This window comes from Monomorium pharaonis, chromosome 8, assembly GCF_013373865.1.
Source record: "Monomorium pharaonis isolate MP-MQ-018 chromosome 8, ASM1337386v2, whole genome shotgun sequence".
Classification (NCBI taxonomy): Eukaryota; Metazoa; Arthropoda; class Insecta; order Hymenoptera; family Formicidae; genus Monomorium; species Monomorium pharaonis.
Window position 1 is genome coordinate 15,748,100 of NC_050474.1, and position 20,021 is coordinate 15,768,120.

The 20,021-nt window shown below is 33.5% G+C and overlaps 1 protein-coding gene and 1 long non-coding RNA gene across 3 annotated transcripts in view; one reads left to right on the top strand and one right to left on the bottom strand.

The window, feature by feature from the left end:
* Positions 1 to 20,021, bottom strand: part of LOC105833731 (stromal interaction molecule homolog) — a 98,847-nt gene that overhangs the window by 23,298 nt on the left and 55,528 nt on the right. Inside the window, exon 11 of one of the 2 annotated variants that reach the window (XM_036290662.1) lies at positions 479 to 7,379. The exons of the other annotated variant lie outside the window; for it this stretch is intronic. Coding sequence (XP_036146555.1) covers positions 6,742 to 7,379 — 638 coding nt within the window. The 3' untranslated portion in view covers positions 479 to 6,741. Of the gene's footprint in view, positions 1 to 478; positions 7,380 to 20,021 lie in introns of those variants that run through there. 2 annotated transcript variants of the gene reach the window in all.
* LOC118646848 lies at positions 8,411 to 13,331 on the top strand. The gene is made up of 2 exons (XR_004964271.1): positions 8,411 to 10,984; positions 13,183 to 13,331. It is a non-coding gene; the product is annotated as an uncharacterized LOC118646848 (long non-coding RNA).

Sequence of the window (20,021 nt, forward strand, 5' to 3'; positions counted from 1 at the left end):
TTAAAATCTTATATAATATTTTACAAAAAATGACAATTATGTAATCGACTGACTGGCTAAATTCCTTTATTAAGTTAAATGATTACGACGTTTCGACCATGAGGGATTTGGTCCTTTTCAAGTGATTACAAATTAATAATTTGCGAGACTACAAACACTTGTTTGCACTCATACACGCTTGACGACAAATATAATCTTGTTTCGACTTTCCGTTTTAAATGAATTTGACTTGTCTTTATTATATTCATCGCTTCACTATCGATTGACAATAAGACACAATTGTTTGTAAATTTGCTGCCACGGACTTTTAACAATTGTAGTCTCACAAATTATTAATTTGTAATCACTTGAGAAAGACAAATCCCATGGTCAAAACGTAATAATCATTTAACTTAATAAAGGAATTTAGTCAGTCAGTCAACTACATAGTTGTCTTTTTTGGATTTAATTACTGGCAACAATAAGTGATTCCTGCTGGTTAATATTTTACAATTTACTTATTTATTGTTAGTACAATGTTGTACAAGTGTATAAAATTTGTATTGTAACACTTTCACTTAGTCAAATTGCCGAAGTAAATCATATGTATTGCCGGTATTATATACAGACGGTACGAGAATTAACAATAATTTTAACAACTTGAATCGTTTTATAATATACCCTTGTCATAACGTAGCTTTACTGTATTGTTATTCATAACTAGACATTGGATTATATGCATTTGCATATTTGCAAAATGCATATAATGGGCTGTTCGTAGCATTTTGCATATAATACTTTTTTTTATTTAAAGTGCATATTTCAAAAGAATCCCGTTAGCACACATTCCGATAACACACATCCACTCATATCGGACGATGCCTAAAGATTTACTGCTAGACTAGATTTTATATTTAATTAGCCAATTGGCATTGTGAGTTATCGGATTCTTCTCCATATTTCTGTATAAAACGCTAAAATTTTATAAGTATAGAAATTTGAAATAGGCGCGTAAAATGCGCGCCGATCACGCGGATATGATGACTTGCGAATAGAGTTCTACAGAATTAAGTCTTCGGCACACGATGCACTTTTTCATGCTAGATCGCATACAAGACGTCTTACTACGTATCCTCATTGGCTTACCATTGGTGACATAATCATCCGAGCCAATCAGGACACGTATTAAGATGCCTCGTATGCGATCTAGCATGAAAAATTGTATCGTGTGCCGAAGGTTTTATTTAGAACTAGAACTATACTAAGTTTAGAAAGTTTAAAAAAGTATATTATAGTGTATCGTCATAAGAATTATGATATAATTAGTTTGTACAAATGGTTTATTTATTTTCTCATAATTCGTTCATTTTCCAAATATTTTTGTTTAATTTAAAGAAGTAATTCAATTTGTATTGGTTCAATTTGATGTTTAAGCAATAAAATATAGACCTCAAACTAAGTTGTTTCTTTTTTGATGATACATATTTTGTGCATATTTTGGCCTTTTTTCGTGCATATTTGCATGCATATTTTAGCATTTTAATTGTACATATAATCCGATGTCTACTAACATAAAAGCAAGTGTAGACAAAAGTACTTTACACATTGAGTTTGTGCCCAGCTCAGTACTTAGAAACGATAACTACAACTACGAAATTATAGATCGATAAAAAGGTATTACTAACGTAGAGGCCTCTGAGGGAAAAAGTAACAAATCGCGTCTCTTCTGATTCGATCCGGGCGTTAAGCACGCAGTCACGTGATCAGTTTGCTCTCTCCCTCAGAGGCTCCCTACACTAACGATAACACAGTTCAACAAATAAAAAAACAACACGATTAATCATTTTCTGTAGTTTTTTGAACACTTAACAAAAATTTCCAATTGCTTCATCACATAATTTTGAACTTTACAATTGCAAAAAAGCTATTTTCGGATACTTCATTATACTATAGTTATTATATGTGACGTGTTAGAGAAGTTTTATTGCAATAAAAATATGTTGTTAGAATGTTTCTTTTAAATTTTTTGGTTTACGTCGGATTAATATGTTTGTGTTTAAATACAGGATTTATTTTATTGCGAAAAAGCTTTCAGTTATGTACAATGGATTCTAATTACATTTCTTTAAACTTAAAATTCGTTTAGGTTGCTAAATACACGAATTTAATATTAAAATTAACAAATTCAAAATGAATTTAATATAGTGGATAGTAAAATTTTTAAAAAATTTCCAAATTTTTGTAAATATTTAGAAGCACGTTTACACCGTACGTTTAGTCCGCGACCTATACACTATATTTGACCCAAACACGATAGGTCACAACGATGTAAACACTCGCGAACTTGTTTGGGTCAGGTCACTTTTTCACGATCCCTGACCCATTTTAGGCCACACAACATAACGCGTGTAAACGGTGGTGTACTATAAAGCGAGTAAGTGTACCAGCAAATGCTAATAGATGGGTCTGCTTTATAGCATACACATATAAACTACTTACCTACATTAGTCCAAACTTATGTATAGGTCTGCACGGTGTAAACAATTTGTTACTAGCCTATCTTAGGTCGCGGTATAGGTCAGGGCATAGGTCAGGTCGTGCGGTGTAAACTAGACCTATGTACAAGTCTTTCATGATACTGAATACAAATTCAATAGTAAAATTGACGATGGGATAAGATGAAAAGGGAAAAATTCAGATAAGGTTTGAAGGACATGGAATGAGGAGGAGAGGATATTCAAAAGACGGTGAATGAGGTGGAGAAGATTAGGAATATTTTGAAGGAATCAGTAGAGGAGAGGAGGAGAGAAAAAGTGAGAAGGAAAGAGTGGTAGGACACGGAGTGCGCAATAAAAAAGAGAGAGATAAGAAAGAGGTTAAGAGAGTGGAAAAAAGATAAAATAAAAGGAGAAATATACAGGGAGAGGAGGAAAGAATATAAGGAGCTATGCAATAAGAAAAAAGCAGAAGAGAAGGGCACAAAGAAGCACAAAGAAGAAAGCACAAAAGATGGAAAAAGGAGGTCGAAGAAACGGTAACGGACAAACAGGTATGGCAGAGGAAATTGAAGAGGGAGCGATGATATCCCGCCAAAACAGACAGGGTTTAGGAAGAGGATGGGAACAATAAACAACATTTACGTATTAAATTATTTGGTAACAGGGAAATTAGTAGGAAAGGAGGAAAGTTAATAGCATTTTTTGTAGATTTGAAGGCAGCATTCGATTCGGTAGATAGAGGGAAGTAATAAAGGCAATGAGGGGAAGGGGGATAAGGGAGGGACTAGTGGAGAGGACAGAGGAGGTACTAAGAGAAACGAAAAGTAGGGTGAAAATTAAAAGTAAACTTAGTGATAGTTTCTGGACGGCGAGAGGACTGAGACAAGGATGCCCACTAAGCCCCATTTTATTTAACATGTTAATAACAGATTTCGAGGAGGAACTAGAAAAAGTCAAGTGGGGAGGAGTGAGGCTAGGGGAAGAGAAGATACACACGCTGATGTATGCAGATGTAATGTTAGCAGAGGAACAATTGAGCATGAGAAGTATGATAGGTTTGTAGAAGTATGATAGATTAGAGAAATATTTAGAGAAAAGAAGATTAGAGTTAAATGCAAAGAAATCGAAGATAATGAAATTCAGGAAAGGAGGGGATAGGAATTGCAAAGCGAACTGGTATTGGAAAGGTAGGAAAATGGAGGAGGTAAAAGAATGCATTTATCTAAAATACAAATATAAAAGAAACGGAGGGCAGGAGGCGCAAGTAAAGGATAGAGTAGAGAAGGCGGCGAGGGTAATGGGACAGGTATGGGGGATAAAAAAAAGGAGGTTCGGTAAGGATTGGAAAAAGAGGATTTGGCTATTCGACAAGTTCGTGGGGACGGTAGCGAGCTATGGGGTAGAGATTTGGGTGTGGAAGGAGAAGGAGAATCTAGAAAGGCTACAGGAAAAGTATTTGAGGTGAGTGTTAGGAGTAGAGAAAAGAACACCGGGATATTTGGTCAGAGAAGAACTTCAGAAGGGAAAAATGAGGAGAGAAGCAGGGAAAAGGACATGTAGGTATAAAGAGATTATTAAAAGGAGGAGGTAGGGTTCTGGCTAGGAGCTGATTAGGAGAAATAAGGGAAAGAGTACTAAAGGGGAGAGGACAAAGTGGAAGATGGAAAGAAACTTTTTGAAGATAAAGGAATAGCAATAAAAAAATGGGAGGAGACAAGGAGGGGGAGGGAGAGAAGGGGACGATGAATTGGGAAGAGAAAGACAGTAGGACGAAAAAAAGAATACAAAAGAAAGAAAGGTGAGAAAAAATACGAAATCGGAAATTTAGCAGGTACTATAAATAGGTAAAAGGAGAGAGAATTCTGAAATATTTGAAGAAGGGGTGAGGGAAAACTAAATGGAAAAGAGCTAGATTTAGGTTGGAAAATGAAACAAGAGAAGATAGCTATTGAGAGGAGGATAAAAAGAAATTATGTAGACTATGCAAAGAAGAGGAGGAGACTATTTGGGAGCATATTTGGAAGAGGTGCAGATTTTGGAGGGAGAGGGGAGAGGGAAGTTGGCAGTATGAGGTGGGAAGGATATTAGCGGATGATGGAGGAGGAGAGGGATGGATGAGAGAAATGGAGAAGAAGATGAGGAAAAAGATGGCTGAGGGAAGGGAGAGTAAATGCGAGTATGAAGAGTGAGTAAAAAATAGATAAAAATGTAAACGGAAGCGGAAGTCCCGAAGAGGTAGAAGGCAGGCTAGGGAATAATAGGGTGGAGAGACATGGCGATGGCGAGATAATTGTTAAAAATGAGATGGCGATAGATAAGCAAGTAGAAAATAGGTAGAGAAATAGGCAAGCGATGTGAGCAACGAAAAGAGAAGATAGGGAAGGAAGAGGAAAGAAGAGGTATTGCGTTGTAGGACACGGCGTATGTATATTGTAGATGTAATCATATATGTACAGTATAGATGTAATGATAAAAATACAAATGTATATAATGTTATAGTGTAATTGTAAGTATAATTGTAACCCTAAGGGAAACAATAAATATATATAATAGTAAAATTGACGAATTTAAAATAGCCGAATATAACCAACAAAAACTAAATCATGTTTAAATTTTTGCAAAAAATTATATATAAGGATGTTTCACATACCTTTCAATGATTCCATGAATATCTTAATTATTAATCATAAAAGCCCGTATTCATAGTCAGGTCTTATATTTAAAATCATCTTAAATACTGCCTTAAGATGCTATCAACCAATCACAGAGCTGTATTAGGATCTTAAGATATTGCTTGGGACAATCTTGAAATTCGACTATGAATACCGACCATAATCAACACAAAAGAAGTTTTTTATGTTGGTTCTAATTAATAAAATATTCATTGAGTCATTAAATATAAGGTTTTCTTTCAAAGGTTGAAAGTTACAACAATTTACTTAATTTTAATTTCAATTTAACTTCTCCAGCGCGTTACATATTGTATAATTATAATATGAAAAAATTCTTTTTTTCAACTTAATTGTAGATTTCTCAAAACTGACGTAATGGAGCAAAAACCAAATTCATATTCAGCATCTGAAAAATTATAACTAATCTCATTTTAATGTTCAATAAAGTCTTTTTTTCTGTTAAACTGTGTAATAATTATTATTATTAACGTCATCGTGAAAAATCTTCATAAAAGTTCGCAACTTGCAGAGAATATTTAGTTTCCTAAAAAGTATATACCGAAAATATATTAGTTTCCTAAAAAGTATATACCGAAAATATATTGCCATAATAATATTAACAGTTTTCAATATTTCAATTCTAAAAACTTATTTATCTAGATCGAATGTCTCTCCATGGTGTACCTGTCAATTCGTATTTCATTATTTCGCACATATGCAAGTTTGGCAAAGTTTGGAAGAAACACCGAGGCAACAAACATCCTAAATGGTAGTTACATTTCCATAAGTTTATACGCGCAAAGAAAGATAAAAAAGAAAGAGACAAGAAAAAGGAAGAAATAGAGAATGTTTATGTGTTTGTGTATGTATGTCACATGAATAATAGTCTAACAATTAATAACACAGCCACACAAAAAAGGAAAAGTAGTCTGGCCTGTATACTAGACCCATGTATTCCTATGGACTTTGGGCTGCTGAATCCAAATCTGATGTCAGAATTGGTAAATTAGTTCGCTGTTTCAAGAAAAACATCAGCGAAAGTGTTCGTGGATTTTCAAGTTTTTTTTTAAATTTTCTCGAAACAGCGAACCAATCTACCAATTCTGACATCAGATTTGGATTCAGCAGGCCAAAATCCATAGAAATACATGGATCTGGTATACAGGCCAGACTACTTTTTTTGCGTATGTGGCTGTGCACAGTTACACAAAAAAAATGGCCTGTATACCAGACTTATGTATTCCTATGGATTTTAGTCTGCTGAATCCAAATCTGATGTCAGAATTGGTGGATTGGTTCGTTGTTTCGAGGAAATCTCAAAAAAGCTCGAAAATCCAGAAAACAAACACTTTCGCTGATGTTTTTCTCAAAACAGCGAACTAATCTACTAATTCTGACATCAGATTTGGATTCAGCAGTCCAAAATCCATAAGAATACATGGGTCTGATATACAGGCGAGACCACTTTTTCTTTTTTGCGTGGCTGTGAAATCACTGGTAAAATAATTCTAAGTGCGTGTCGTGATTACAACTATTAAATTGTAACGGATATAGCAATTAAGTAACAAATGAGATTATGTGACTAGCGGGTATCACGTAATTTTAGTTTTGTTCTTTCTAAAGGCTGGAAAGTGTAGCTTCCTACGTCTTCGTTTAAGCTCATCGTTATCAGCTGTAGAATTGGAATCAGTCGATAGCGTCTCGTCGTCGACTGACATTACCGTAGGTAATTCTTTAAACAATTTCTTAGCACCCGTTGTATTTGTCGTCGTCGTCGTCGTCGTCGTCGTCATCGTCGGCATTGTCGTTATCATCGTCGTCATCGTCGGCATTGTCGTCATCATCGTCGTCATCGTCGGCATTGTCGTCATCATCGTCGTCGTCGTCATCGTCATTATTGTAGGCATCAACGTTGTACGATAACCAGATTTGTCAGACAGTGAATTTTCCGAATACGACGTTTTCGGCAGAAATGACGATCCCTTATCTTCGTTGACTTGCATATTTGTGTCTTGGCTATAAGAACGTATAATATTAGATCTTTCTTTATACAATGCAGTCTTTCCGGAGGTTCCGCAGAAGGGTTCTTCCGATCCATCGCCCAGTATAAATTGGACAATCCCGTGTGTCTCTTTCTCCGCTTCGCTGCTCGAAGAATCGGAGAGTTCATTTCCGAACCGATTGCCAGGAGGTATCGACGACTCCTTCCATGCAGAGTTCTCCAAAATACCTACAAATATGTCAAGTGTATGATGTCCAAAATACAAATTCCCTTCTTTGTCACTATAAAAAAGACAATAATTCTAATAAAAGCTTCTGATTTGCATTAACAAAAAGTATATACGGTGGAAAAGTTTATTCTCTTTATATTGCTTGGAGATGTTAAAAATTATACAAGATAAAATTACTACATCAATCAGTGAATAAATAAAAAAATAACTTAGTAAGGCTTCCAAATGGATGCCGCGTGTTCCAGTGCATTCATCTAAATGCCTTTCTTGTTGATAGAACCAATAGCCATGAAAGCCTCAAGACTAATATAGAAAACAATATAATTACATTTAAAAACAATCTTTTAATCAAATCAGTATAAAAAAGGAAGTCAAAAAGTCATCGATTTTGGCCTAAACATTCAGAATCTAACGAATTATCTTGTATACTACAGAAATAATTGTAAGAAAACATTTTTTGATCAAAAAAATGACGGAAACATAGCGAAAATAGATAAAAAAAGATCCAAATATTGGCTACTTCAGGTGTTAGATCCATCTTGAAGTTTCAAAAATTGTGATTTTTAAGAATTTTTTAAAGGAAAACAATAAAGTAAGTACAAAATCAAATTAATAAGCTTTATATATTTTGAAGTAAATAAAATTTTTTAATTTCAATTTTTTCAAAATAGCAGCTATAGTCCCACAAAGTATAACGCGCCTTTTTTTAAACACGCTAGATGTTAGGTGTAGTATGTGTGTATAAGTGTGTGTGTGTGGGGGGGGGGAGATATGAGTGTTAAACGGATTAAATTTGTCCGTTCATTACTTTAAGTAGCCAATATTTCGACATTTTTTATTCATTTTTGCCATTTTCCGTCATTTTTCGATTAAAAAAAATGCTTTCTTCTAACTACTTCTGTAGCATACAAGATAATTCGTTAGGTTCTGAAGGTTTGTAGTTTAGGCCAAAATCGGTGACTACCTTCTTTAAAAAAATTTTAATTAATTTACAATTTATTATTTAAAAAAATTATTTTAACATTTTTATAAACAAATATTTAGTAGTATTACATATTTTTTTATTATATATACATACACACACACACAAATATATATATTTCATGTCAAGTGAGCCACCCCATTTTCGTCAGGTCAGAATTTTTTTTTTACCTAACGCGACTTAAAATTGTCCTTGTCATCTCTACTTTATTTTAAAAGTTCAAGTGAACAAATTCAAAGATGGCGCAATTCGATCTTTCTCGAGATTCAGAGCATGAGCTCTATTCTCCACGTATCTAGATGATGTCAAGGAACTAATCTAACGAGTTTGGGGGTTAAGAATTCAAGATGTAAGGGTTGGAGATTTTATTAAGGTTTACTTAAAAAAAATATTTTTTATAATTTAAAAATTTTTTTCTATTTTTCGTCAGCTATAGTAAATAGAACATTTTAGTTTTTGAAAATCTGACTACGGATTTGTAATCGAAGACCCAGGAAATCCCCGTATACTGATTTTTATGGAATTTTGAAATTTTTCAGTTTTTTGTTTGCCATATTGGATCGGCCATTTTGTACACGTATACAGGTCGACCATTGTGTTTACATCGCTATCAGTTTAGTCATAGACTTACTAGAATAGACTGCTCATGAAGATAGTAGCTTTGACTATAAAAATCTGGACTGCTAGTTGCCTAGGTTTTTGTGTAATGGAGATGAAACGCGCCTCCAATTTTAAAGTGGCAGAAATTGGAAACATTAAGCAAGATTCCGATGGTAAAAGATGAAGAAAGAGAGAGACAGAATGAGTCATTCGTCGCTGTTTTATCAATTTCTTGCAAATTACCAAATATGCATTTAAAAAATTGGTGTAAATAAAGACTGAATTAGTTTTATAAATATATATATTTATGCAGGTATTTATGCAGGTATTTCTGCTAATATCTCCATAATAAAAGTAGAAGTAATGCAATTAAAAAATTTTGTTTCTTTTAATTAATTTCTAATTTTATTATGGGAATATATTAGCAGGATATGCATAAATATATATGTTTATGACATTAATTCAACCTTTATTTGCGTTAATTTTTTTAATGCATTCGGTAATTTGCAAAAAGTTGATAAAACAGCGACAAATGACTCATTCTGCCTCTCTCTTTCCTCATCTTTTACCATCGGGATCTTGCTTAATCTGCCACTTTAACATTGGGAGCGCGCTTCATCTTTATTACACAAAAACCTTTTGCTTTAGGCAATTAGCAGTCCAGACTTCTATAGTCAAAGAGTAGTAGTGGTATCCGTCATTGAAAAAAGGATAACTGTCGTTAATGTAAGTTGCTATCTCTTTCTAATACAGAACAGTGGGGAAGCATAGCGACCAATAACGGTGTCACAGTATGCGCGCTACGCATACTATGATACACGCTCACACTCTGACACCGTTATTAGTCACTATGCTTCCCCATTATTCTGCATTAGAAAGAGATAGCAACTCATATTAACGACAGTTATCCTTTTCTCAATGACGGATACCCCCACTACTATTTTTCCACCTCATAAGCAGTCTATTCTAGTAGTCATACATCATGTTGGTTGCCAGCAGAGTTTCTTTCCATCAGTAGAAACTGGAAAAACCGATATTACGTTAATTTTATCTAAGCATTCTAAGCTATGAATTGTAGCCGCCATATTGATTTCATCATTTAAAATTCCATGTAGCACATATTTACAATCGAAATCAGTATCACGATCCCAGCCACTTTCCAACGTTAAACATTATTCATTTTGAAAATATTGACGAATACATTTGAAAGAACGGAGTCCATACTCCAAATTTCGGGAAAGATTGAAGCGCCATTTTTGAACCCGTTAAGATCACAACTTGAAATTTTAGGGAAATAAAGTAGAGATGGCAAGAAAAATTTTAAACCGCGTTAGATAAAAAAAATATTCAACCTGATGAAAATGGGCTCGACATGAAATGCTCTATATACATATATTGTATATACACACACGTGCGCGCGCGCACGTACACAACTCTGCATAAGTATTTTCTTACTCTTTAAAAATTGAAAAAAATTTCTAATTCCCTAGATTTTCTTAACCCCTTGACCGTTATGTTAAAAAATCGTTTATGTGCCAAGAATGCTCCTGAAAGAGAAAAGACTGAGATAGTAAATAAGTTACTTTCTGGAAATTTTAAGAATCGCTGAATACAAAAATAGAAATAGAATTTCAAAATTTTTATTTAATAATTAAATATGGCGAATTCAAATTTGATACAGTTTGATGAATTTAAGTCAGAAATATAACAGTTTCATCTCAATATTGTCTTAAAATTTCTGCCTGGTTTTCAAAGCTGAAGATTATGGATCTGACGTCAGATTTCGTTGATTTAATATAGCTGATCCAATATGGCAAATAAATATTGGAAGAAATGAAATTTTCCAGAAACATGTACCCAAATTAGAAACATAAAAATACCAATTCCAGTAATTTTTATAAACTCATCAAACATTAAACAGAAATCACTTGAATCAACATAAGAAAATGCCCGTGATATCCCGCTATGAAGTTTGTGTCATTTTTTGTTATGACGGGATATCCCGTCATTAACAGTCAAGAGGTTATAACAACTTAAAATAACATCTTTATTATTAATTTTTATGAAGTCTTTAAAGACATTACGTATTAAAATTACTTTCAGGTAATATGATTTTATCCTTAGTAATCACATCTCCAAAAAATTCAATAATAATCACGTGGGGTCATTTTAACCCCCAAAATTTTGAACGCTTACTACACCAAAAATATGAGTCCTATCGACAATTAAAAATTCCTAGACATAATTTGTACATTAAAAAACGTTCTCATAATTTAAATAATCATTTTCATGTTTGAAGTATTAAGAAGAATTCTTGCAAAAATAAAAACTTTTTTATTCAAAAATTCATAACTCTGAATTTTGTTATTTTAATTTTAGTTTTTTTTTAGTTTAGTAGAAGAACGGCACCGAATTTGGAACACCACTTCGTTTTTAGACTATATTTCTTAAATAATGGTTAAAAAAATACTTTTGAAAATACAAAATCAAATTAGAAAGTGTCTTCTATCAAATAATATATTAATTTTTAAAATACTGTTTCGTATTTTTTAATTTAATGTTTTCATGTCAAAAAGGTTATCTGATGAAATAAGCGCCTAATTTATAATCCGTATACGATCAAAATATTAATGTTATATTTTATTGATATATCTCACTTATAAATTACGTAGTTCTATAACCTCTATATTATTCTGTTAAGTTTGTCTAAAAAGCATATTTTTTAACAGATACGCTTTTTTCAACTCGTCTATTGTCTCTCAATGTAAATCGTGAAATCTCGTCTCAAAAAATTTAGATTATTATAGGTTATATATTAAAGTTACGATCACGGCCTAGCTATACTACGGTTACGGCATAGTAACAGTTGTCATTACTAGACCTCTGATCTCACGGAGTGTTCAAATTTACGCACACACAGCAACTTTATGTTTAAAACTACATTACGAAATAAATATAAAATAGAAAAATAAAAAGAAAGTTTTAGAAAACTACAAACATATGAAATGATGGTAATGTTATCGATAATACACTCACTATTGTTTAAACTGTGCAATTTGCAAGAGAAGAGTGTGCAAATAAAATTCTCGCTTTTGACAAATTTGTTTTTAGCAGATTGTACGTAAAAAAGTGCATGAATGTATGAAATACGGATTTTTATTTCTTTAATTAACCAAACGGATCATGTTTTTAACGATATTCATATCGGTGCGATGTTTAGTTTTCGAAAAATAAGGGGGTTCCAATTCAAGGAATTGTTCCATTCGGTGCCTATTCTCTATTAACAATTTATGAATTAAACATTTTATGAAATTTTTTATCATAATAAATTCTTAACATTTATTTATCATGTTAACATCAAATTCATATTTAGCAACCTCAGGGTATTATTAAACAAAGATGCACAAAATAAAGTATGTATCATAAATTTTATTACGAATTTTGTGTTATAAATAAATTCGTTAAAATTCTAATAATAAATTTGTTTAAATTGTGGTTTCAAAACTCTTAAATATAAATTATCAACTAAATTTATATTTGGAAATAGCCTGCACATTTTGAATCCACTTAGCATTTTAACTTAAGGAATTAATATTTTTGTATTATTAATTATTATTAAATTAATTATTAAATAATTAAATAATTTTTTTAATGCTACAAATCGTGTCGATATCATTGTTTAACTTAAAACGTAATTATAAACAAAACCTAAAAATAATATTTCAAAGTAATTTAAACATCAAATAATAATAATTTATACATATTAAAAAAAACTTGTAAAAATAATAAAATATTAAAAAAACTATTGTAAAAATAATAAAACTAAGCCTTTAAATTTCTTAGAGCAAAAATACTGCCACTACAATTTTCTGAGTGATTTTCCAATAAAAGTTAAAAATTCACTTTAGAGTAAATGTTAACTCTTGGTCTATTCTTTTTCGCTGCACTGCTGCACTGATGCAATAAGTTAGAATGAGAAAAAATATATTTATCTTACTTTAACTTTACTTTAACTTTAGTTGCACCAGTGCAGCTAAAAAGAACAGGCCATCTTATTAAGGGGACATAACCAATCTTTTGCCAAATTTTAACATAATTTTTGGGAGGTTTTTTTTAAGTAATCGTCATTTTGTTAATTTTTAACTTTTCGACCAAAAAATGGATACAAACTCCAAAGAATTTAATATATTTTCATAACTTTTTACGTTTATTTGTTTCAGATTACTAGCTGAGAAAAAGTTATCGGCCAACAGGCGTAGGTGGTGCAGACCAACTTTCAAAGACGCACACAAAGCACAATTTTCAACGAATTTATATAAACATTTTTTTTACTTTCAATGTATAATAAAAATAAAAAACTTCGAAGTCATGCCCTTTTTCTAAACATGCCAAAAAAACATCCCAAAACCATGTTAAAATTTGGCAAAAAATTGATAACATCCCCTTAAGTGGAAAATCACTCAAAAAATTATAGTGACAGTATTTTCACTCTAAGAAATTTAGAGAGAATAAAAAATAAAACTGAAAAAATGTACTTAATGATTGAAAATATTTTTAAGTAAGGTATCTGTATAATACTTTACTTAAAAATATTTTCAATTAATATCAATATGCCCCCTTAAGCTTTAAAGATTTTTGTAATTTTTTAATAAATACAAAATTGAAAAATAAGGGGTTTAAAATAGAAAACATTTCTAAAACTAAAAAAAATATATGAAATATTTTCCATTATTTATGTAAATGTAGTAAAGATTTATAGTAAAAAAAGATAGCACTTGGACCATGTTGATTACATATATACCCAATGTGACCCAATTATGTAATTTCCCCTTTTTCATAAATATTTTTGAAAAACTAAAATAACAAAATCAACATGTTTAATTAAGCATTTATTAACATACTTATGAAAAAAATTACACAGCTATTATTCTGTGTTTATTTACTACAAGGGTCGTTATCTTAACTTTTACCTGTCAAAAAGTTTCAACTAATTAGAGAAAAGCAAGAAATACTAATCAAAAATTAAACATTAAATAAAAGAACAGAATCTCAACTTTCTTACATATTAATAAGATGAATTGTGTTAGTAGTGTCCCTAGCCATGGTTTTATGATACCAAGAGCTTTCTTTCTTTATTTATAAACAAGATGTTTTAATAAAAACCTAAAATAAATACAGTGTTGAAAAGCATAAATAAAGAACTACTATAATATGAATTGTGGACATTTATTGTTAATTGTTACATAATAGTTACACAAAGCAAAAACTAACTTCTGAAATTTTAAATTCGGAAGAACACAATTTAAATAAAGTGTAATTGCAAGTCGTAGAAAGGAGATATTGAGCAGTTAACTAGCACAAATCATATCGACTTCTTGAGCAATATATTAGCATTATCTGTGAAATTCATTGTGTAACTATTTGAAAATAGAGAGATGAACAATTGGGTATATGGCCATATTGGGTACCTTATTAAGATTCACTTCTCTGAAAAAATAAAACTTCTTACTGCTGGTGTTATTTACATAATGAATATTTAAATTTTTTAAATATTGAAAATTTCTAACAAGCTATAAAACTTAAACTCAAATTTGGTGCTAATTCAACGCTGGTTGTCTCGACAGTCCAGCGGAATAGAACGGGACTGTTCGAACGGGGAATTGAACCGTACAACGTTAGACTCTCTCCTTTTTGCGAGTGACTATCCAAGAGTACGTGCGTTCCATAGATCCACGTGAGATTAGATAGCGTGTAAGATAAGTAATACCGCAATCATTGGCCACTGATTTTAAAAATGATAGCTCAGATATTGATTCAAACTAGTCTCTTATTAGTTGCATTCAAATAATCCTTTCGATCAAATCAATTATAAATTACTTGTTCAAATATATGCTAGCTGAACATTGTTTGTACTGCTGCGTTACCGCGTACAACCACGTTACACTGACATAGGTAAAAATAAACTGTGTTCTACACAATATCACGTATCGTTGTACAACTTATCTAATTGATTTATTTTTTATACTATATCTTGTGACGTGACAGCTGCGAACTGTTGTCCCTTACAAAGGCCTTGGTAGCCCTTACGCGTTTACATCACGCGGGTCCTGCGTCCTCCCGCTCAGAAGCGGATGCGGAAGCGTGACGCGTCGTATTTTCTGTGTGTCGTCCCGTGTGTTGTCCTTTTTTCTAATCGTTAAAAATTTTTCCGAGCGTGCCTCGCGGAAATCGGCGACTGATAGGAACTCATTGTGTAACATTTGGACGCCTCGTCTCAACAAAGAACATTCCCGGAAATTATGGAGTGAGCTGCCGACGAAGGAATTACGGAGACCCCTTTCGAGCGAGGGGCCCACAAGTCCGCTCTTTACCTTGCTTACAATTTTTCAGCGTGTTAAAAGATTTCGTTACTGCTAGCGAATTACAATTGCAGAATCCGAAGAAGACGTACAGGACAAGTGCGCTGACGGCGCGGCCAGATCCTGCAGAAATCCCGGCAAAAGCTACGCGGATTGACTGCACATTTCCCGCCCATGGGAAGGCAAGGACCGCATCCCAGAGACGGAGGATGCGTCCGGTTAAGAGACGAGGAGCCGCTGCCGATAAGGAAGCGCGAAATTCACGTGCGCAGGGCCCCGAAAATTCCATCACCGTGCCTAAAATCCATCAGCAAGTGACAGCAGCGCACGTTACGCGTTGCGCGCACATCGAGCCGGAAAATCGTGGCCAATAAGGGCCCGGCTTATCATAGACAAGGTGGGGCGCGTCGCCAAACGGCCCCTGGAGGATCAAGGATCAAACACTCTGGTTGCGGATATCGTACAAGTATCAGTGATCCCGAGCTATCAAATTGTAAGAGGAGCCGTTTTATCCCGACCCGAGAGAGGCTGAGGAGGAATCAACTCGGTGAGACAAACGTCGCCAGATATTGTAAAGCTGCCGATTTCACGATTGGGCGAGCTGCGAAAGATCACGAATTTATTAGTCTTTAGCTCGCGAATTTTTTGCAGTTTGGTCGTCTCGCTCGATCACGCCCGTCTGCGTGAATTCGATGCGTTCCGTTCTTTTCGTAATAATTGCGTTGCGTGCGTGTCCCGATCCGCAGCCGAGTCAATTTTGTATCGTATTCGTATCGCGAATCTTCGCGTAATTGTATTTTCGTCAAAATAAATGTATTCGTTTCTTACCTCGCTAGCGAGCGAGTAATAATTGTCGCGCACATTATTCACGGGATATTATATTGTACGAAAGAGCACGAGTCCGTCACGTGTTGCGCGGGCTTCGAAATATTGTTCGTCCCGATCGTCCTTAGGCGAAATCGTTATCTTACCGGGAGTTCGGCGTCTACCAACGATGCATAGTAGAGTATAGACGAGCTGGAGAATCTCCGCATGCGTGAAATAACGTTCCTGATAGCTATCCCGTGTTCGAGAGATCTGATTTCGAGCGATCACTTGCTCGTTGCGCACGTGAATTGTGGTCGCCGCTCGACCGAGTGTTAAGAGCCTGTAATTATCCAAATCGTGAAATATACTTGTTATTCTTGCTTGTTTAATTAATGTGGTATTCACGATATTTCTCTCACCTTCCCGATTCCATCCGCCCGCACCGAACCTCCCCCTTTACCATTTGTTGGGCTCAGTAGCTATCGGAGCCGCCGACGCCCAGTCGCCTACGAGGCCTGCCCTTTTTTCGCGACTTCATTAATTTAAGGATAATCTTCCGCGGCATGTAAAAAAAATGGTACGCTTGACGTACCTGGCGCCCAATTTTAAATTTTTGCAAAACCACGAGAAACGGTCGTCCCGACACCCGGCGGCGCAGGGCCGCGACCAGGGACGGAGGCGAAATTGGCCATCGCTCGCGAGCACGGTTACAATCTATAATTATTGTTCTATAAAATATATTCATTATTCTATGAAAAAACATATTTACTGACTGATCTTTATTCATATATTCACCAATAAAATCCAACAAAATTATTTAAATACTATAAGCGTACGAAGAGTTAATGTTTAATAGTATTCGTTATAAAAATGTAACATTATATACAGTATAATTTATTTAAAGTATTAATTAGCCAGTAATTAATACTTTTTTTAAGTATATATATTAAAGCACTATCATTAGAACTTTGAAAATACTATCATTAAAATATTGAAAATAAGTAATAATTACTGGCTAATTTAATACTATTCAATGTTACATTTTTATAAGAGATGTTAGCAATTTAGAGATGGGCGATAGGCTTTGGAATAAAAAACATGCAACAAATTAAAGTATCAAAGTTTAGAGGTCATATTAATAACAAACCCACACAATCTTGTTCCAAATTTGCTTGAATTTATTAAAAGCGATTGCTGAATGTTTCATACAAAAAAATAACGCCATTTAATTATTTAATCTTTATAAGACAAAATACTAAATTTATTATAATTTACATATATGAAATACATTCTAAAGCATCATTTCTTTAACAAATATATGTAATTACAGAACAATAGGTACACTATTTACAAAATATTTTAAAAGTAATTTGAATCTTAATTAATAATTGTTTACAATTCGATTTTTTGATCCCTTGCAAATAACAAAATGCTACATTTAACAACAAGACATTTGAGATAAAGTACAAAATTATTTGTTAATATGTATATAATTCTACTGTTAATAAAATCGATCATAAAAATATTGTATATGTATATTTTATTTACATATGTAATGCCCATTATATATATATATATATATATATATATATATATATATACATATATACATATACATATAATACATTAATTGTCGGCGGTTTTATGTAATCTTATATGATATCTTATCACCAAGTTTATAAAAATTTAAAATAAACAAAATAAACAAATGTTTAACAAATATGTCTTAATATAAAAAATGATTGCACATTTTTTCATATTTTTCCTGCTGTGGATACACACACACACACACACACACACACACACACACACACACACACACACACACACACACACACACACACACACACACACACACACACACACACACACACACACACACACACACACACACACACACACACACACACACACACACACACACACACACATATATATATATATAAAATACATGTATAGTATATGTATATAGTATAATATATATAATATAGCATATACATATATGTATACTACATATCTATGTATGTATGTGTTGTGTGTGCGTGTGTGTACGCAAAACTTTGTAATTATAAAATCCGTATCTATTATATGTATATTTATAAAACAGCATTATTATTATGCACAATTTTATAATTTTCTTCATGTCACATCCATACAAGTAACATTTTACTTAATTGTTCAATGATTTTTAAACTATCGTCATGTATTAGGTGTATAACTTTGCTTCCGCCGTTTTCCAATAGATGGCTGTAGCGGTAAGTGGTGGTCGAAATAAATAAATCGTAAACATCATACAATAAGCTTGGGCATTTATAAACATAACGCCATCAAAATATTAGTCGATTTATGTGTGCATAAAGTTATTCTCGATTGAAAATGTCAGCTCACGAGCCAAATTCTCGTCATTTGCGGGAGCCACTCTCGTCATTTTAATTTTTTGCTTCAATATGAAAAAATCTGCGGCTGAGGCTCATCGAATGCTCTCAAATACGTATGGCCGCTATTAGTAAAAGAACATACCGAGAGTGATTTCAACGCTTCAAGAACGGTGATTTTGACGTCAAAGATTGGCATGGCGGTGGAAGAGAGAAGATTTTCAAAGATGCAGAATTGGAAGCATTACTTGATTAAGACTCATGTCAAACGCCAGAAGAATTGGCAGGATCATTAGGAGTGACTCAACAAGCCATTTCAAAACTGAAAGTCATGGGAATGATTCAAAAGCAAGGAAATTGGGTGCCGTACGAGTTGAAGCCGAGAGATGTTGAATAGCATTTGTTTGCTTGTGAACAGCTGCTTGCAAGGCAAAGACAAAAGGGATTTCTGCATCGTATTGTGACGAAAAATGGGTTCATTACGATAACCCCAAGCGCAGAAAATCATAAGGACTTCCCGGCCATGCTTCCACATCGACGGCCAAACCGAATATTCACGGCTCTAAGGTCATGCTCTGTATTTGGTGGGACCAGCTCGGCGTAGTGTAGTATGAGCTACTAAAACCGACTGAAACAATCACAGGCGATCGGTATCGAAAGCAATTGATGCGTTTGAGCCGAACACTGAAAGACAAACGGCCGCAATACAACGATAAAGTGATTTTGCAGCATGACAATGCTCGACCCCATGTCGCAAAGTCCGTCAAAACATACTTGGAAACGTTGAAATGGTAAGTCCTACCCTACCCGCCGTATTCTCCGGACATTGCTCCCTCTGACTATCACTTGTTTCGATCAATGACACACGGCCTGGCTAACCAGCACTTCCGTTCTTATGAAGAAGTGAAAAATTGGATCGATTCGTGGATCGTCTCAAAAGATGATCAGTTTTTTCGACGCGGGATTCGTATGCTGCCAAAAAGATGGAAGAAAGTAGTGGCCAGCGATGGATAATACTTTGAATCGTAAATGCATAACCAATTTTTCATAATAAAGCCTCGAATTAAAAAAAAAAACGGCGGAAGCAAAGTTGGACACCTAATACATGTTGCAATCAGATCTAATACTAGTATTCCTATAAACAACTAAAATAAAAACAAATACTTAACTAAAATATAATTAAACGTTTGAAAGAAAAATCACATTCGTTATATTTCCATATACATAGCACAAAAAGATTGCAGAAACACTGCAGAAATATTCCATTGCCAAATTACAAAAATATTACACAATTTTGCAACATTGCTGCTACACATTGCAACAATCTCCATCTTTAATAATATTGTAATACAATGTTATATGAAGCAACATTATAATGTACGTTTTTTATTTTTAGATGCCATGTTATTAACACATTTCGGCATATATGTATAATTTCAAAGAATATCGCTAACAAAGGGCATATTACAACTGTTCAAAAAGAATTTAATTCTTCTTGAAATATGTTATTAAATAAAA